The 20,088-nt window shown below is 35.2% G+C and overlaps 4 protein-coding genes across 4 annotated transcripts; 3 read left to right on the top strand and 1 right to left on the bottom strand.

Moving 5' to 3' along the window:
• The first annotated feature begins 6,362 nt into the window (after window positions 1-6,362).
• LOC143582591 (uncharacterized) lies at window positions 6,363-7,570 on the top strand. Its single transcript, XM_077065115.1, has 2 exons — window positions 6,363-6,638; window positions 7,262-7,570. Exons 1-2 carry the CDS (start codon window positions 6,363-6,365, stop codon window positions 7,568-7,570), a joined length of 585 nt encoding a protein of 194 aa, XP_076921230.1.
• A 4,859-nt stretch (window positions 7,571-12,429) lies between these two features.
• LOC143582584 (uncharacterized) lies at window positions 12,430-16,373 on the top strand. The gene is made up of 8 exons (XM_077065111.1): window positions 12,430-12,600; window positions 13,416-13,521; window positions 13,633-13,757; window positions 13,850-13,908; window positions 13,981-14,079; window positions 14,598-15,088; window positions 15,941-16,153; window positions 16,240-16,373. Exons 1-6 carry the CDS (start codon window positions 12,467-12,469, stop codon window positions 14,759-14,761), a joined length of 687 nt encoding a protein of 228 aa, XP_076921226.1. The 5' UTR covers window positions 12,430-12,466; the 3' UTR covers window positions 14,762-15,088; window positions 15,941-16,153; window positions 16,240-16,373.
• LOC143582590 (uncharacterized) lies at window positions 14,795-16,353 on the top strand. Its single transcript, XM_077065114.1, has 3 exons — window positions 14,795-15,088; window positions 15,941-16,153; window positions 16,240-16,353. The coding sequence occupies exons 1-3, from the start codon at window positions 14,795-14,797 to the stop codon at window positions 16,351-16,353; spliced, it is 621 nt and encodes a 206-aa protein (XP_076921229.1).
• Window positions 16,374-17,310: 937 nt separating the features above from the next.
• Window positions 17,311-19,826, bottom strand: LOC143582583 (protein neprosin-like). The gene is made up of 5 exons (XM_077065110.1): window positions 19,669-19,826; window positions 19,219-19,383; window positions 19,070-19,123; window positions 18,519-18,665; window positions 17,311-17,821 (listed from the first exon to the last, which is right to left on the bottom strand). Exons 1-5 carry the CDS (start codon window positions 19,684-19,686, stop codon window positions 17,444-17,446), a joined length of 762 nt encoding a protein of 253 aa, XP_076921225.1. The 5' UTR covers window positions 19,687-19,826; the 3' UTR covers window positions 17,311-17,443.
• Between the last annotated feature and the right edge of the window lie 262 nt (window positions 19,827-20,088).

The raw sequence follows: 20,088 nt of genomic DNA, 5'->3' as shown, positions 1-20,088 counted from the left end.
CCAAGAAAACTTCACGCCATTCTCAGCCGCTAGCACCCTGGCGCCTGCCTCGTTTTCCGCTCTCGCGCCCCTCTCGCGCCTCGGTGGTGTGGTGCTCGCGCCCCGGGGCGCGAGCGTCTGGCCTCTTGCGCCCTTCCTAGCGCTCCACACCCCTCAGCCTAAGTTTAAGAATGAGGTACAACTTTTTAACTTTTAATTAAAGATTATATATGATTTCATGTATTATAAAATTTTATCGGTATATATAGCCTATAATAATAATTATATGATAAGCTTGTGTATCTATTTTATTTTTATGAATTAATATGTTTTATCAGAGTTTCGTCTATATTGTCACACACCTACCACTAAAGTCAAGTAGTTCTGTAAAAAATATATTTTTTTAAAGAGATTTTTACATATTTTCTCTTATTAAGCACCACTAATTACATATTTTTTCAACAAAAAAAATCAATTACATATTTTTTACCTTTTCATATTAAATTACTCATTTACCCCTATTTAAAATGGCGTTTTCAACTAAATATTAAGTTGACTTAAAAAAACAAATTGGTGGCCTCGAATCTTCACCAAGACCTCAACCTAACTAATTCGTCAACTTTCCGGCCATTTCATAACCGCCAGAAACCACCACCACCACCACCGCTCTTTCCATCTTTCTCTGACGAGTTGGACTACTTTTAACACTTTAATTCCTATCAATTTACAACAGAAACGCATTAAAGTGTAGCCTTTGTCTTCTTTCTTGCATAATTTCATAACTGCCGGAAACCGCCACCACCACCTACCTCATCCACACACTTTCCTTTGAACCACCGTTTCCCTCCACCTATCTTAACCGGAAACGTTGATTCAGATCTGAAAAATGAGCTAACCTTGACTGTGGTGGTGTCGCTAGAGATGAGATCGAGAAAACTGTTGAAATGAGAGGTGGTGGTCGCGGGAGATGAGATCGAGCAAACCGTTGAAGAGAGATGGCGATGGACTGTGTGTAGCAGTGGTGGTGGGCTGTGTGCGGTTGTCTCGCCGGATGGAAGAAAGATGTGTAATTTCTACACTTTTGTTTTCTTTTATTAAACAGAGGGCAAAGTAGTAAATTAATAGGTTAATTATAGTAATATGGATAAATATGTAATAAATATTGGTTAGTAAGGAGAAAAATGTAATTAACCTTTTGATTTTAGGAAAATATGTAATTAAAGATCTTAGAAAGGGGATATATGTAAATGCCTCTTTTCTAAATGATAATTTGTTATAGTTCACACATTTCACGGCATCCTCGATGGTTAATAACGCAGTGTTTTGAAACCCGGACCAGACCGGCCGGTTCGACCGGGACCCGCTACAAACACCGAGCCGGTTCATGGTATTTAGCCCGTTTTCCAACAACCCGGCCGGTTCTTGCGGTTTGCGGTCGGCCCAGACCCGATGAACCGCCGGGTGAACCGGTAAAACGTAATTAAATCCAAGAGTTTAACCAACATTGCAAAATCTAACATATTCCGGCCGTAATTCTGGCCGTTTTCATCCGGCACTCTAAAAACGAGAGGAATTGTGAATGAGAAAAAGACATAGGGTGTGAAGAAGATGGAGATGAAGATGAAAATGGTGAAACGACTCAGTCTTAAAACTTACCAGATGTGTGAGATTAGATTTAGTTATAGTGGGCTGAAGAGGAAGATGACGGCTGTATTTAGATTTAGGTTAAAATGAAGTTACATTATTAGGTTTACCCTTATCTTTTATTTATTTATAATTTATAATTTAAATATAATGAAGTTTCAATATTAACTGTACGTCCACGTTACCTACGTCCTATTTGACTAATTTTAATTTATTATTTATTAATTTATAATAATAATAATTATTATTATTATTAATATTAATTGTATTAGTTTTGTTTTAAATCAATGTAGCCGCATTAGTTTTGTTTATATATGTTTTAATTTATTATTTATTATTAATATATATATATATATATATATGTGTGTGTGTGTTATTTATGACATTATCCGAGTCAAACACTGGTTCACCCTCCCGGATCGGTCCGACCTTTGACCCGGTAAGACGTCCGGATCAATGTCCGGGCCGGGTCTGAAAACATTGATAAAACAGATACATGAAATTTGTGTATTTCGTAGCAGTAAAAGTAATATCATGTTTACTAGACTAGAAGGAAAATTCATAGAGGCAGGGGGCGATTGTGAGTGGTTCCACACGCTTTTCAAAAAAAGAATATCAATACATTTAATTAACCTCAAACTAAACAATCACTTTCAAATTCTTTTTAAACATTCACATTTCCCATTCATATCCATACTCAATGATTAAATTAGAGTATAGTGATCTAATCATTGGAAGCTCGAATCTTTTAAAAGGTTTATGCTAGGATATAGTATTAATCGAGTTTGAGGGGATGCATGGCTGCTAAAGCAATAAAAGGATAATTAATGGACATATTGTTTTTAATGATTGAATCAAGTCCACATACCGCTTACAACATAGATTGTATCTGATACTCTAATTGCATGCTCATCACTCAAATTAATGGAAATTAAACCTTAAAGTACGATCTAATCTTAGTGCCCAATCATGGTTTTCAATCTATAGTTTCCACACAAAAATTCTCGATATCATTCTAGCATTCCTTGTCATATCCTTAAAAGATTTATTATTTTTTATTTAAAACATACATATGAACAAGTTGCATTTGGTACGTAAGTAATAACTTTAACTAATTTGAATACACTATGGGTCGTTTGGTAGTTTTTTAATGATTCTATATTAAAAGGTTGTCTCTGAATCAGTCAGATGTGGAGAGTATTTGGTTCGTTTAAAAAGCGTCCCTTAGTGGTTAATGAATCTCTTAATGGGTAAGTTCCAGAGTCATACTGAACGACTCCGATGCTACGTACCTCTTAATCGGCCATGCCTATTAGTGGTTTAACACAAGATTGTCAAACAACCCCTAACAAAGAAATTCTCTAAAATTAAGTAAGAATATATGTTTATTTATTAAAGAGTAAATTGCATGATTGGTTCTTGTTGATTAATTATATCTTTGGATTTGGTCCATAATCAATAAATTTGTGACGTTAACTTTGGGACTTCCAAGGGTAATAATGTGATCATATAGATGTGAACACATCATTAATAATCCTAAGTATCGTCGATCTCAAGATGTAGCAGTCCTATTGTTGGCGCAAACACATGAGCTAATGGTTTAACACTCTATCGAACTTCTTGTAGTTGCATTGGTTGTCGGCGTAAAATCCAATTTTAAGATTGGCAGCAAGGTCACTAGTTTCAGTAACGTCAACGACGCGCACTTAGACCCCCACGTGAATGCGTTAGCGAAAACTTGCTTGACGTCATCAAAAAGTTGATTAAATAGATAGAAAAAAGTTGATTAAATAGATAGAACGCTTAGGTCAAATCACTCAGCCATGGCGGCCACCATGGTCACCTAGGGAAATACGAATAATGAACGGCAGTGTTTCGATAAAGTCGATGAAAATTTTCCAGAGTTCATAGTGCTAGATCCGTTAACAATATCCAGAACTCCACATCTAAGTAGCTTTTAGATTAAAATTTAGTTGATAAGTGTTATTCGTGGATTCAAGCACGTCAACGAAGTCATCAGTAGCCTCTCAAGGAGGTGAAAATTACCAATTGGCCCCTGAATGTCTGACATATGCCAGGATTTAACTGGCTTTCGGATGAGGCATTAGTCAAAGTACAAAAAAAAACGAGAGTTTTTTTATTTAAAGGTCAGAGAATGAAAGTAAAATTTTTAAAAAACTAGATATATAAATGATAAAAAATTATAATTTAGTCTAATATATAGGTGAACTCTCGAATGGGCATATAATGTATATATGTGTGAACCCTCGAATGGGCAAAAGTGAAATTGCACTAATTTTGACGTTATTTTACTAATCTCGTGAAAATAACGTTAAAAGCGGCAGAAGGTTAATCAGGCATCATGTGGTGGCGTTGATAGTCGAAAGACAAGGGTATATGCACCAATCGGCCGGTGTCCCAATGGTTGAGTGTTATGTGCCTTAGTCCAAGACTTGATGCAAAACTACTATCGAGCCGGGGGTCTCACCGGAAACAGTCTCTCTATTCTTACATAGTAGAGGTAAGGCTGTCTACATCTTACCCTCCTCAGACCCTATCATAATTTTGCTATTGGTGGGATATACTGAGTACGATAATGATGATGATGATGATGATATAACTCTCTTTTACACATATCCTCATAGTCATGTTTATATGTGTGGGAGAAAGAAAGGGATAGAGAAGTAGCTTTTCGCTTACTGAGTCTCTTTTAATTAGAATAATCGTTGATGTTTGAATGGTTGGTTTTCTATACTTATGAACTCACATGTTTTGTTAAATATATATTGGCAAATAAGAATTATACATTAACAAAAAACAATAATATGAGATTTGCATACAAGATTTGTAGACCCCTTTAGACTTTTGTTGTTTTGCCTCAAAATAGAAAATTGAGAGCCGAAAGTAGCCTTTTAGTAGGTTAATTCAATGATTATGATCATGATACATTGATACCCCAGACCCATTAGCAACATGATATTATAACTTAATGTTATGATCATGGGTATATCCAAATTAGGTTTTAAGAACAATCATTATTTTTTGTTGATAGCAGAACGAAAAATTGCTAAGGAAATGAATTGAATATGAGCAGTTTAAAAATAATTACACCAGTTAAAGATAAGTTAAAGGTACACTAGATGATGAACCTTCAATATTGTTACCTTTTGGTCATCTACAACATTTGAGAATTTTATTTATTGGATAATGGCCAGGAAACCAAATTCCAATATAAAATATACTCTTTTGAATGGTAATTTATGACTAGTCGTATGATTTTTATAATATATAAACGGCCAAATAATCTAAAATCAGAAAATGCCCTTCATGCTTATAGCTAGTTTTATGTTAGGTCTTTCATCTTCATTAATTACATTGGACCTCCTTTATGACGATGTTTTGTAACATATTTGGTCATTTATCCCTATCTATGCTAATTTTTTGTTAAGTCCAGCCACATGCATATCGTGTGAGGGTATAAGTGTAATTTTACTGACCTCATTATTAGAGTATTCATATTTAATCCATCAAAATATGTAAATAGAATTTTTACAATGTATGGAGTGGTTTTAGGTGCTGTGAGAATACGATGATTTTTCAGTATATTTGAAAAGTTATTGTTCATGTCCTATAATTTTTTAATATATTTGAAAGTGGTTGTGAGTGAATGAAAGAGAAATGATAATTATAAAGGTATAAAAAGTCTTATTTATTTGAAAAGAAGAAAAAATGTAGTGATTTTAGTGTAATTTTGGATTTAGAGATAGTGGAATGGATGGGAATGCTCTTACCCTCTGTTTGTTATTTTATCCTACGTCCCTCCCAACTCTTCGCATCATTATGATTTTTCATATTCTACGATATTCGAACACAAGAATATAGAACATTCCCATTATCTTTCATTATGAACATCGGCATTTCCAATGGCAAGGTCTCATACTCAACTTGGTAATATTGATTATGCCGTTGATGAACTATATGATAACAAATATATTATGCCGTTGGTATATATATAGGGTTCCTTAAGGTTCTTAAATAATTTAAGAGTTCTGATATAAGCTATCGCGAGAATGTCATCTCCCTCTTCCCTTGAAGAAGTCCAGATACTAAATGGAAGGCTAGTTGCTTTGAAAAGGTTGTTGGCCAGTCATGCGTCAAAATCATTTCCGTTTGTGTCCACACTACGTAATTGCCTCAAAAGAGCTCACTTCAAGTGGACGCCTGAGGCAGAACATGCTTTCCTAGAACCATGGAGTTACCGATTTTGACGGTACCTCGTGTGGGTGAGCATTTAACGTTGCACCTTTCTACATCTGATATTGCGGTTGGTGCAATGCTCTTAGTAAACAAGAAGTCAGTTCAAACTCCTATTTATTATATAAGCAAGACATTGGTGGATGTAGAAACTAGGTACTCCATGCTAGAAAATTTGGTGCTAGCATTGATTTATGCATCTCGCCGCCTCCACGTATATTTCCAGGAACAACCGATTAATGTTTAAATAGACTAAAGTTAAAGAATGTGCTTAGTAACCTAGAATTTCCTGGGAGCTTAGCCAAATGGGCTATTAAACTAGGAGAACACGCAATAGAGTACAAACCCAAACCCGCCATTAAAGGGCAAGTTTTGGCAAATTTTGTTACAAAAGTTCCAAAGACTAAAGAAAAAGAGTGTCATGGTGAACAAAGACCCGTTAATCCGCTATACCACTAGAACAAGATCAAGTATGGTTGTTATTCATGGATGGTGCATTAAGCAGAAAGGGTTCAGGCGCGGGGTTAAGATTGTTAAACCCTGAGGGACTTGAGTTTACTTATGCAATCCGATTGGATTTTAAAAGTATAAACAATGAAGCAGAGTATGAGGCGTTCTTGGCAAGGTTGCACATTGCTAAGAAACTTGGCATTCGACATCTTGAAGCACACGTAGATTCCATGTTGTTGTGGGACAAATCAATGGGTTATATTGTTGGACCAGGATTCTTGATCCTTGTGGATAAGCTATTCTTGGCGACTGTTTCCAGGAATAAAGATCCTTTAAGGATAAAGGATCCTCAACAGCTGAAGACTTGGTCAAAGCATTAAAGATTGTAGACGTTGGAAGGAGTTACAACTCGTTTATACAAGTCATAACCGCTCCAATATTCTCTCAAGGACAATAAATGCTCTTTATGGCTAGTTATTATTTAATTATTCTTCTTGTAACTATATATATGAGCTGATTATATCACATAACACACACAACACATAGCATACAGAGAATCATACTAGCAAACACTTTGTACTCGCGATCAGCTCATATTCTCACCTATTATAATATTTTCAAGTTCAATATAATCGGTAGTGATAGTTTTCACTACCCGAGGTTTTTATGCCGGTGGGATACTAGTTACCAAGGAATTTTCCTCGTATAAATCTTGGTGTTCATCTTTTGATAGTCACTTTAATCATATTTGTCATACAAGCATCAACCCTCACATACAAATTTGGTTATTTGATCCTTAGACCGATTTTTGACCAAAACATATATGAGGCTAAAAATGAAACGATGGCTTCATATAAGGTTCAAGCAAAAGAGCTCATACAACATTTTGATTCTTGTAAAGTGATCCATATTATATAAACAAAGTGAAAACAAGCCAACATATGCTTTAAGCAAGTTAGCCTCTACAAGCTTCGAGCATTTGGTAAAGGAGGTTCGTATTGAGGTACTAGAAGAACCCTCGGTCCCACAACACCAAGTGTTAGTGATTCAAACTAGCCCCACTTCATGGATGACACAGATTAAGGCTTACTTGTCCACTGGCATGTTACCAGAAGGAAATGTGGCAGCTCAAAAGATCTGTCATAAGGCCTTACAGTACCAACTCCTTGATGGAATCCTTTATCAGCGGTCCTTTTTGGGCCACTTCTTCGATGTGCTGTCGCGGAAGATGCCAACTATTTGATTCGCGAAATTCACCAAGGTATTTGTGGATTGCATGCTGGTCTAAGAATGGTAGTTGCAAAAGTTATGAATGCAAGATATTATTGGCCTGGGATGCACATGTATGCGGTGCGAGAAATTCGAAAATGTGATGCATGCTAGCATCATTCACCAAATGTCCTGCGACCCAAGAATGAGCTAGTTCCAGTCTCGTCTGCACAACCATTTAAGAAATGGGCCATAGACATATTGGGACCATTTCCTGAGGCTCCTGTTCGCATTAAATTCTTGAGTGTTGCAATCGATTACTTCACAAAGTGGGTTTAGGCTAAGCTTGTAGCTTCCATTGTAACATTTCGCATTTTTCGTATTCATAACCGTATTCGTTTACCCGACTCGAAAGTATAATCAGGATATTTTGTATTGATAAAAACTTGTATTTATTTGTATTTAACTTGGTTTAACTTATTTTATAATCTCATAACTTTCAAGCATGTCAAATAGTTCTTAACAACTCTCAAAATTGCTAAAGGCTAAAAATGTATTTTTGGAATTTCAGGGACTAAAAGTGACAAAACGAAAGAGTTGAACCTCCCTCCACGCCGCGTTACGCGAGAAGGAAGTCCAATCTGGTCTTGTGGCGCAGCCAGCCCCTTAGATCACCTCGTTTTGTTTATTTTGGTCAAATCTCGTGTTTAATGCTAAATCGCTTATTTATGGACCAAATCTCGTGTTTTAAGCTTCAAGAAAACCCCTCTAGTCATGGTATATGTCCACATTCATTTTCCATTTCTCCAAGAACGAATTTGGTTCTATTTCATTCGATTTCGTCCTTTAAACAAGATCTCTTGCTTAAATAGGCTTTTTATCCAAACTTAGCCTTTTATTCCATTCTTATATAAACAAGGCCATAAGAACCTGCAACCCTCTTCCCCAAACCCTAATTTATACTGTAGCAGCCGCCACTCTCAAGAAAAACCCAAATTCCCTTCATTCTTTATTATTTTCTTCAAGATTGTTTGAGTTCTAGTTTAACTTTGGTGTTTCCCGGTGTTTGACTCAATTTTCTCATCGAACTAAGAACTTTTCGGGTAAGTTGTCTTCTGTAAATTCATTCTCTATTATTTATTGATCAATACTTAATCAATTTATGAGATTGAGAGGATTTAACGGGTCAATTGGACTCCGACCCGTTTAAGGGCAAATTGGTCAACAAAATTGACTAATCGATTTCTATCACTTCTGGTCGGAACTAGCTTTCAGCCCAGAAGACTTTTAGTTTTATCTCGAGATATTGAGTGTGTTGGCCAAAACCCGACTCCCGATTCGATGTTTGGATTATGGTCAGTACCAACTCGCTTATTTACTGAAAATCTCATAACCGGGGTTCTATACATCCGTTTGGATTGATTCCAGCGGTTCTCGGCTTTAATACTAGTTTTATTCTCTCTAAGTTTCAGGTTTATTTGGGTTAACCCAGTCAGCGCGCTAAAAGACGGTTTCTCGTTAATTCTTATTAATATTCTCTAAACTCGCCTAAGTAATAAGGTGAGAAGTCACTTTTTACTGATTTTTAAACATTTTGGGGACTTATGCGTACCTATTAGTATTTACATATTATATTATATATGCACTAGCAAACTGTGAATTTTGTGTGTTTATCAATTGAATGACTAACTGCTACTTGTTTAGTTGTTTTATTTTATCGAATTTCGGAGAGATCCATCATAATCACATTAAAGTATGATCATACGCCGTCCTAGTAGCCAAAGCCTGATTCGCAAGGCAATAGTCAACCGACACCCTTATTTGTATTTGTTTTGTCATAGTAGCCATAGCCCGTGTTCGAGAGGCATGGTCAAGTGAAACCCTTTATTTGCTCATGGTTTTATTGACTTATACTGACAATAATTTTGCTCTTTTATGTTTATATCATTATTATATCAAAACTGATGACTTTTCTCACTCAACCTCGTGTTGACAAATCTATATTAGGTTTGAAGCTAAGGCGAATAAACACTTAGAGTGACCGTAGTTAATGACATAAAAGATAGTTGTGTTCTATCTTTATTTTGGAATGATTGTTAATTTGGATTGTTTGGTAATTTGTTTAAACTTTGTGTACTTGATTGAAATTTTGGAATTAATGAATAATCATATATTGTCATATTTAAATTGTATGATATTACCTTGTGAGCTGTGAACCAACAGTTCGCACCCCGACATTTTCACCGTAGGTTGGGGTGTGACACCCATCACGACCGCGAGCGTTAAGAGGTTAATTTGGGAGTTCATTATTTGTCGTTTTGGACTACTGCTAATGATCGTTAGTGAAAATGGCATGCAGTTTGTGGATAAAGGCTTGTAAGAATGGTTGGCTGAATTACACATTTCCCAAGTTTTTACTTTAGTTGCACAACCGCAAGCAAATGGGCAAGTCAAACGCGCTAATCATAGTATTGAAGATAGAATTAAGGCTAGATTGGGGACCAAGCATACGGGTTGGGTGGATGAATTACCACATGTGTGTGGGCTCACATGACCCAGAAAAAGACAAGTAACTCTGAAACTCCCTTTAGCCTTACATACGGTTCAGAAGTCAAGATTCCTGCGGAGATAGGAGCTCCATCTGCAAGAACACTCCTTGCCGCTGATAATGATCAAGAATTACGGTTGAACCTAGACCTTTTGGAAGAAAGGAACGAGCTAGCATCGATCAGAGAAAACAATTACAAACATCAGCTTCAGCTCCAGAGTTATTATGATGAGCGGGTAAAATTTGCAAGTTTAATGCGGGAGATTATGTGTATCGTAACAATGAAGCTTCAAATGCGGAAACACCAGGAAAGTTGGCTCCAACTTGGGAAGGGCCTTAAAAATTAATATGGTTTTAGGCAAGAGTGCTTATGCGTTGAAAAGCTTGATGGGACACTTGTCCCGCGAACATGGAATATTGCACAACTTAGAAAGTGTTATGTTAAGTTTTCCTTTTTAATGTTATTTAAGCACCACCTTTTATTTGTATGTATTTCATGTATGTTTTATGAATTTTTAAGACGTAATGACTATTCCCAAATAAATAGTATGAAGGGACTTAAAAACTTTGGACCGGAGTCGACATGCCCACACATAATAGTCATGATGAAAGTGTTCCTATCTACGGAAAATAAAAGTAATTATATTTACCTTTTTTCTAGAAAACTTTTGATATTTTCTATTGTTCTAAAGTCTATACCAATCTTTTGAAAACTTTATTTTATATATACATAAATACATAAATATAAATATATGTGTATTGAGTTTTCTATCAATTGGAGCCATCGAGCCTAAGATAGCATTTGATATGTAGGAATGACAGAGGGAATGAAATGATTCATTACGTGGGAATGAAAATATTGGTGTTTGGTTGCTCAATATAATGAAATCATCCATCACACATGGAATCCCATTCCATTAAAACCATTCATTCCTGCCCTTTTTTTTTTCATTCAATTCCTCTTTTACCCTACTTTCTCAGCAACAACCACCACAACTACCATCGGCACCACCACCACTTCTGCCGCCACCACCATCTTACCACCAGCGTTACCACCGCCAACGTCGCTGCCAACAATTAACCACCGCAACCATTGTCAACGTCGTTGCCTAACCATCATCGTCACTGCCTGACCATCACTTCCACCACCACTGTCGTTGTATGACCACCACCACCGTACCATTGCCATCACTACCAATGCTATCACTGCTTGATCACCGCCACCCTTGTCGCTTGACCGCCACTACCACCACCATCGCCACCACCATTTTCATCGCCGGAGCTACCACCGTCGCTATTGTAGTTTTTTTTTCTTTTAATGTGTAAAAGTATTTTGAGATATGATTACTTTTATTATTTCTATTTCATTCCCACATTTTTTTGGATACCAAACAACATAAAGTAATAATTAGTTTTATTCCCGTAGGTTAACCAAACAAGACAAAGAAATGGTAATGATCCATTTAATTCTTTCGTCCATTCCATTCCTTCTCCCATTTCATTCACCATTCATTCTATTACCTCCAACCAAACATACGCTAAGAGTTATGTTGGAATTACCAGAGGTCTTGTGTATTAGTATTAAGGTGAAACGAAAGGGTGTTCCCTCGTTTTTAAAGGTTTTATTTTTATGATGGACACTCCAGGTTTGGGACAAGGTTTAGAGGGTGTATGAGTTAACCGATTTAAAAAAGATCAACGGTACACGATAGTAACCAAGTTTCAACTCTCAATCGTCCCACGAAATCACTCAAACTGTTTCTTTAAAATCACACAACTGTTTTTTGAGTGGGAAAACACTAACCGGTTAGCATTGGTTAAAAACCGATTAACCTATTTAACCTTATTAACACTAACTTTATTAACCAATTACATGTTAACGAGTTTCTAACTAGTTCCAATTCGAAAAAGCCCTAACGGTAACTAACCTTGGGTTAATATTGGTTACTAACCGGTTTCTGCTATACCAGATCGATTGAAGTTTCAGTTTGATTTCGTTTTGATTAACTGGTAAAGATTTACTCCTCTCCATGACATGATAATAAAGAAGTGAATAAGAACTAGAGGCGTACAAAAAGTAAACTAGTTTGGGCCCGGTAAACTGGTACCCAATCCGTCCCAAAATTGGTTTTAAACCGCTTTGGGCCAAAGCGGTTTGAAACCCAGGCCGAATCAGTTTGATAGGGTTAGAGTTTCGTCATTCAAAAGTCAAAACCTGTTTATAATACGAACCAGTTTGGCCCTTTGGGATTTTAAACGTAAATATGTTACCATAAGTCAGATTGTCAGAATATGGTCAACTGCTGAAGCCCAACTCCCGTGTGTTTGCTTATTCTGGGCCTTTGTATATCTTTAAGGGGCCCGTATTTTACATAATACAAAATGCGTACGGTAGCAACACCGGTTCAAAATTCTCCGGCTGCGACGGCGGATGGCGGAGGCGATCTACAAATGGCGGGAACCAACGATGATTCATTTCAATGGGACGAACAGTCACAGTTGTATTACCATGCCAGGTTCCGATTCAATTAACCTAATTTTCACTTTATTTGTTCGTCGCCATCAATTCAGTTGCTTGATTGTTTAGCTTAATGAATCAATTTCATGTTAAATCAATCCTGTAGATTCATATTTTTTAATTTTGATATATGGATTTTGGTGATTCGTAGTAAGCTAGGGTTTAGATATGTTTGAATCTTTAGTTTATACATTAAGTGATGTTTGGCTTGCATTGGGAAATCAAAATCTAGACTTTATTAGAAGTCAACACGTGGCATCCAATATTTAGGTGGCGTACAATGTTGACATGTGTCCCCCATTGTTCTTTTTTGTTAGATATATGGAAGATAGAAGATAAACAAAACTAGTTTATTGAGAAAATAATATTGAATAACTAATACAACAAACATACCAATAACAAAAGAAGCAATGAAAGAGTAAGATTGTAAAATAAACATAAATAACATTAGAGGGTGGGATTTAGACAAGCCTTACCCCTGTCTCTGAGGATAGAGAGGTTGCTTCCAGAGCGACCTCCGGCTCCAAGACACACGACAAAAAAATAAGGAGAACTAAATATATATATAAGAAAAAAGCTACCAATAACAAAAGAAGCAATGAAAGAGTAACATTGTAAAAATAAACATAAATAGCATCAGAAAACAATATATGGACATAAAACTAGAAGACGATAGTCCACATAAAGTGTAGGAGAATCTAAGCCTCTCAGTTATAGTTATGGCATACCTGTGCCCTTCCCTAAAATTTGTTGCGTCTCCACGAACTCCTATTGGGTAATTAATGCTAGTGGAAATACTTTGTTTTCTTGCAGTAGTGGATTTTATCATGACTCTGCTGCTGGCTGGTATTATAGCAGCAAAGATGGTCTCTATTACAAATTTGAAAATGGAAATTATGTGCCATGGGAAACTGAGCACGTGAGTTCAATCCTCTTTCTTATTTGGATTTTCAGTTGGCTTCTTTGTTTGTAATCAAAATTTGTTGATTTGGTGGTTGCTCATTTATATTAACCGATGCTAATGATTCAGGTTGATGCATCCGATGCTAATCAGATCATAAGCAATAAGGGTACAGATGAAGTTAAGTTTGAGGAAGCTGATACAGAGTGCTTAACAAATGACATGCCCGAAAATCCACCACCTCCTTCTGAATGGTATTACTTTGACTCAGTCGTCATTCGTTTATTTTGAGTTTTGATTATTTAGCTCTTGTGGCTAATGTCTTTTTTTTTGTTTATATATTTAGGCTAGAAGACACTCTTATTGAACTTTATCTGTCTGGTTATTCCACTCAAACAACAGATGGTTTGTCAAAAATCTTTGCATTGCTACGGTTTGACTTTGACCATGACTTTAAACAAGTTTATATTTTGTCAGGTGTAGAGAATGATAATGCTTATGAGCTGGAAGAAGGAGAATGGGTCCCAGATGAGACTCATGAAGTAATTGATGAATGTGGAGTAACTGCAGATGAAGGTTCTTATTATTCCTCAGTATTTTGACTTTTATTGTGGTTATTATTGCATAAAGATTAACTTTAATATTTTAGTAAAACAATGAAGCAGGTCAAATGGTTTGAAGGTGTGCGTCTTAAATGCTATAACATTTTAGAGTAGATTAATATCTTAGTTTATATTTTTTAAATCAATTGCATACGTTTGTTATAGAATTCAAGGGAAAGAACAAAAAAAGAATAATGGGTCAACCTGATCCCACCCTTATTAAAAGGTTACAAGTTTTGACCTGTTACCCAACTATCCCATTCTTTCGATATTACTGCCCTTCAAGCAGGCTTATCGATGCTTTCTTTTCTCATATAATGGCTATTACACACCTAAACAATTTGTAACCATTCTTTATTAGTATTATTCTTATTATATATATACAAATTTTACTCTTTTTTATTTTATTTTATTTTTTTTATTTTGACATCTTATTCTGCTAATGCACCGTTAATCATAGAAATTTTTTTGTGTCTATTCTATTTTTTATAGATGCTTTCAGAGAGGAAGAAATGTGGCGAGCACAATACGGTCAACCAATCCATTTAGACAAAGAAATTGCACCTGATTACCTAGTTGTTGACTTGTGGGATTGGTCAATGGTAAAAGAAGCCAAAAGGATCAAAAAACGTCGTATACGCAGATTGGTGGGCTGATTAGTGAAACAGGATACCAAACTCCATCCGTCAATGCCTTCAAGTGGTCGGGTGTTGAAAACCGCCCCAATATGTGAAGTGAATCTTGATCTTGTTAAAGTTAGATCGGGTCGGGTTTACAAGTTAAGAACTCCAAAAGCTGCTTATTTAGCTTCTTTGTCATGTTATGATTCCTCAAACCCGACAAAAGATTGGGGATTTCCGGAACTATCGATGGTCAAAGAAAGTCAAACATTAGTTAAGTCGAGTCAGCAAGTTGAGACCAAAAGCGTTGGTGTTCATGTTGAAAACAATGGATCAGGAAAGGAAGTTTCTTTAACCGAAAAGGTGAGTTTTATAAGTAAACTAGATCATAGTTGTAACAACTGGGGTTTTAAATCACATTTAACACATTAATTTAGGCTTGTAAATGAACCGCTCTAACACAAGCAGTTAAACAAATGGGGTTTTCTTGGTCATGCTCGTTCGTTAATAGTATAATTGAATGGTTCGCGAACGTAAACGAACACAAATGAGCAAACATAACTGAAGATAGGAGAACGAACGTAAACATACATAATTGAGCAAACATCAAATAGAAGCAAACGCGAACAATTGTTGGATTTAAAATATTTATAAAACTGGACTAAATGGTAATGGGTGATAATTTAATTTCATAAAACTATGCCAAATTGCAATAAGCCTAAGAGATCTAAACGATTGTATAAACTAAGGTAAACAAACAAACGTGAACAACCTAAACTAATGAATGGGCATAAACAAATTTAAATGAACGAACATAAACTAACGTTCATGAACATAGATGAACGAACTTGACATGTGTTCGTCTTCCTTTGTTTAACTAAGCAAACAAAAAAGTTTAGTTCATGTTTGTTTGTCTATTAAATAAACAAACTTTCCGCTGGACGGTTCACTGATGTTTGGTTCGTTACAGGCCTACATTAATTATTTCTATAATTTATTAATTGAATAATTATTTCTAGAATTCATAAATAGAAAAAGAGCTTTTGTGGGTTGAAAAACTATATTAATGTGTTAAGAAGCTTTCTAAACATATTTAACACATAAATATATAAAGTTATTTGGCTCTGAAAGTAACATTCAGCTATAAGTTAATAATTTATTTGTTTTTACTGACCTTCATGTTTCTTTATGTCTGATCACCCGTTGTGTTTATAGCATACATATAGAGACAGAGCCGCGGAGAGAAGAACTTTGCATGGCGGTTTTGGTGTCGGACCTGGACAAAAGAAGTCAACTGAGGATGTTGACTTGGGGTGCTCATCTCCTATTTCTGCTACTCCAGAAGAAGCTGCATCTGAAGCTTTGAAAATGTCGTTCGGGGACGGTAGTTATGCGAGAAGAATTCTAGAAAATATGGGTTGGAAAGAAGTAAGCATAAACGTTTTATACGTTTTTCAATATTATAATATATTTATTGTTTGTTAAAAACATTTTTTTATTTTCACACTGTGCAGGGTGAGGCACTTGGAAGCAGCATGAAGGGTATAACCGAGCCATTACAGGTAGTTGGGAATCAAGGTGGGTCGGGTTTGGGATGGAATCATAACACTAATCGGAACCGCATTTGATTTCAACTATTATTGGGTAGTCACAAGAGTGTGAGTAGCTAAAATGTATGTGAAAAATGTCATTTGTTTAGTGTTATATACGACAGGTTATTATCAAGATTAGTCTTTTTACCAATAATACAACTAGGATGGTCTATTTACACTCCAATACTCCCCATAAACGCCAACTCCTTAAAACCATACATCAATATATCTAAGATAGCAGAGTAAGGCTGACTAGCAAATGATAAATCATGGATTTTTATGATCTGCTGACTCACTGTTATTTGAATATGGCTTTAAGGTTAGTATGTTTTTGTCATTTTTCTGTCAATTGCATTTCATATGAAATGAAACAAATCACTGTTATTTAAACATGGCTATACAATTGTTTATTGTAAATATAAAATCAATTAAAAATTTGTCATACACACAGAATATTAATGCCAACAAATAATATAAATTTTAAAGATTCTAAGAATGATTATATCAATAACGTTCAGGTAATCTAATTTTTGGGTTAATCATGTTTTTTTATAAACATGCAGATGATCTCAAATGACATCATATTAATTGATTAAAAGATATGATATTTTATGTGCATGAATATTTTTTTTGTTAGTTTTATGGATACATTATCATTTATCTGGTACGTACTTGAAAAGCCTTATTTGTCACACAGAAGAGTTATAAGCAGACATATATGTTACCTTATCAAGAGTTACAAGCAAGCATGAACTAAAGATTTTGATTTTTGATAAACAATGTATAACAATCACAAATGTAGTGCACAAGGAAGGTTTTACTTATTTTTAACATAGTTGTGTAATCTTAATTATGCAATTTCTGTAATTTTAATGTAAATTATAATTGTATTAACAATATATGATCATCTTATTGACTGTATTTCACTCAATGATTAAAGTTTAAATTTTCATCAATTACCCGTGTAATACACGGGTTTCAAACTAGTGTTCCAATATACAAGATCCCTCAACCTAACACATATTAAAAAAAAATCTTAAAAAACAAAACTCTTCCAAATCATTTTTTTAGGCTAAAGAAAGAATTAATCATATAACTAAAAAAGATTATTCTATTCAATTATTCTCTATTGACAGCCTGCATTTCTTCCTGGACCTCCATAATAAATATAATTCCCCCAAACATTATTTTTTCCGGCTATTATACCATAACAATTTGGATGATCAGCCAATAAATGTAGATTTGATAATGGTAGTAAACTATTGTCCCAATCAACAACCTGCAAGTTTCTAAAATACGCCGCTCTCCGGTAACCTTCATGTGCAAAATGACCACTACCCATTTGTGTACTTGTGTGATGACCCCTCGACCTTGAGTTGACTATTTCCCCGCCAAATTGTATCATACTTGCGTGTTTTTGCAAACGGTTAAATAAGAACGACGGCCAATAGCCTATTAGTACCCCTGATCCAAATTGAAGCCACCAGTGTCCATGTTTAGGATCCTACACAAAAAAAACAAAAATGCTATGGTTTTAGAAATGCCAAGTTAGGTAGGTCGGTAATGAGTTCAGGCTGAAATGCGTTTATTTTGTTAATAGTATGGGTTGAAGTTGATGGTATGAATTTTTAACACGACACGAAATTTGTGACTAAAATGGGTAGGATCCTCTATTTGTAAAACAATCGCACTATAGCTAGCCCACATAATTTTCTATTTTGTTTTTCTTTCAATAAACAGTATTGTAATGGTGGATTTAGAAACATCTGAGTAGAAAACCAACAAAAATTAGAAGAAAATAAAAAGGACATGAAGATAAAAACAATAACGACTTTTACATAACTAGTCCAAATCTATCAAATTAGTTATATCATATATAATAATTTAATTACTTTAGTAACAGTTAAAAGGAAGGTCAACACATGGGAGACTTGAAATGAAGAGAATCTTATATAATATAATATTCCATCGACCATTTTATAGTTTTTGTTATCCTCAAGAACAGTCAACTATTAGAATCTAACAATTAAAATAACTACCCATTATTTTTCAAAGATTAGACAAAGATTCCAGCTGTTGTATATTTTATTTGTGTGTTAAGTTGTCCAAAATAACAAATTAGCATCTCATCAAATACATTCAAAGACTTTTTTCTTAATTAATTAAAATGAAAATAAATTTGAAATTCAGTTAAGATTTACCTTCCATATCATCACGCCAATATCGAATTGTTTACCATTGTAAGATGATCTAGGAGAGATTGCTGCACCTATTGCAATCCTGTTGTTTGTTTGAACAAATCCCGAACATAGCAAGTTATAGCACCCTGTTTCTTGGTATGCATCACTCTGTAAACATATAAGAGCACAAATAAACCATTGATAAAAAAATTGATCTAAATTTGTACTTTATATTCTCGTAATAACTTAGTATCTTGTAATATTCAGTCTATATAAGTATATGCACTTATTCAAGTTTGATTTGGGTTGTTTTTATTTCAAATGGATTGAAACTCATCCAAAGTCTATTTTCAATTTGAAAAGCCTCATTTTATTAATACATTTTAAAAACTGCAACCGGGAAAGATCTACGGTCCAACCCAACCCAACTTGATATGTTTGGACCTGTACTTAAAAGTGACAAGCTTCAACCCGAATCCATTTTGACCCGCTATCCAAAGTTCCAAACCGCCCATCTTCCCACATTTTAGTCCAAAATTTGAGAACAAAAAGAACATATTGCTATTACTTACAGTCCAGTAAGTGAAGAATCTAGGATAACCATCTCCGTATAAATCTGGGCTAACCTGAAATTATGAATGTAAACCAAGTGAACAAATCGTTAAAATCAAAATTGTTACTATTTTCAAATGTAATACTATTATAGATGATCATAAGTTACCTGCCAACCAGCTTCTATGGTATTAAGATCATTGCCAAATGAACCCGATATAACCCATAACTGTGACAAACTAAACTCATACGGTTCTGTAACTCTAGGTGTCCATACATTTATGCTGGCCTTTGCTCCATAGTACCGATCACCGTTTACAAAACCAACTGCATGCTAAAATTCAAACTGATTATTATGATTCAAGGCTGAATAACTTGATAATTAGTTGGCTAAACGTACCCCGATATGCTAAATTAACACCCCACCCCCCCACCCCCACGCGCGGTGGTATACTAAAACGTACCCCCCTAGCGAGTAAAGTAGTAAAAAAAACAAATGCAAAGGAGAGGGTGCATTCACTAAAAATAACAACGGTTTGTACGTTTAACACAACCCTTTGATAACCGGTCTCAAAATACAAGCCCAAGTGGGTATGTTCTTGTAAAAAGACAAACTAACCTCATGACCACCATTCATGGTATCATGCCTCACACCTCTAATCTTTCTTCCAAATCTTTTAAGTGAACTTGCACGTAAAATATCTTTTTCGGTAGTTCTTCTAATCGGAATAGTTCCATCGGGGCAGAATTCATTCGATTCTGCCCACTTTTGAATTATTTCAAATGTTTCATCACTTGAGTTATGCCCCTTTGGCCTTTCAGATGGTGGTTCCTGTAATTTAACAAATAATAAAAATTAAATCCCTTAGTTATGTGTGTATGACTATGTATGTATATGATGCATATGTATGTATATACCAATGGTGCTTGTCCTCTAAGCCTAGGATGATCAATGAGAAACAACACAATCTATCAAATCACCATCTGGACTCTGCTTTCACATCAAACAAAAGAAATCCAATTTGTCAAACTCAATAAT

The sequence above is a fragment of the Bidens hawaiensis genome, unplaced genomic scaffold, assembly GCF_021521415.1.
Source record: "Bidens hawaiensis isolate Kalapana, Puna unplaced genomic scaffold, B.hawaiensis_p1.1 tig00031794_1, whole genome shotgun sequence".
Taxonomy (NCBI): domain Eukaryota; kingdom Viridiplantae; phylum Streptophyta; class Magnoliopsida; order Asterales; family Asteraceae; genus Bidens; species Bidens hawaiensis.
The sequence above is the reverse complement of the archived record's forward strand: the minus strand, read 5'-3'. Positions and strand labels throughout refer to the sequence as shown.

What these genes read in the sequence shown, in the direction of transcription:
- LOC143582591 (XM_077065115.1), top strand. Translation starts at nt 6,363, where the DNA reads ATGGATGGTGCATTAAGCAGAAAGGGTTCAGGCGCGGGGTTAAGATTG. An exon ending in ATAAGCTATTCTTGGCGACT is followed by an intron (nt 6,639 to 7,261) that starts GTTTCCAGGAAT and finishes AGTGAAAACAAG; the next exon opens with CCAACATATGCTTTAAGCAA.
- LOC143582584 (XM_077065111.1), top strand. Translation starts at nt 12,467, where the DNA reads ATGCGTACGGTAGCAACACCGGTTCAAAATTCTCCGGCTGCGACGGCG. An exon ending in CCACCACCTCCTTCTGAATG is followed by an intron (nt 13,758 to 13,849) that starts GTATTACTTTGA and finishes TTATATATTTAG; the next exon opens with GCTAGAAGACACTCTTATTG. An exon ending in TGGAGTAACTGCAGATGAAG is followed by an intron (nt 14,080 to 14,597) that starts GTTCTTATTATT and finishes TATTTTTTATAG; the next exon opens with ATGCTTTCAGAGAGGAAGAA.
- LOC143582590 (XM_077065114.1), top strand. Translation starts at nt 14,795, where the DNA reads ATGCCTTCAAGTGGTCGGGTGTTGAAAACCGCCCCAATATGTGAAGTG. An exon ending in AAGTTTCTTTAACCGAAAAG is followed by an intron (nt 15,089 to 15,940) that starts GTGAGTTTTATA and finishes TTGTGTTTATAG; the next exon opens with CATACATATAGAGACAGAGC. An exon ending in AAAATATGGGTTGGAAAGAA is followed by an intron (nt 16,154 to 16,239) that starts GTAAGCATAAAC and finishes CACACTGTGCAG; the next exon opens with GGTGAGGCACTTGGAAGCAG.
- LOC143582583 (XM_077065110.1), bottom strand. An exon ending in GATTCTTCACTTACTGGACT is followed by an intron (nt 18,666 to 19,069) that starts GTAAGTAATAGC and finishes ATATGTTTACAG; the next exon opens with AGTGATGCATACCAAGAAAC. An exon ending in TTGGCGTGATGATATGGAAG is followed by an intron (nt 17,822 to 18,518) that starts GTAAATCTTAAC and finishes TTTTTTGTGTAG; the next exon opens with GATCCTAAACATGGACACTG.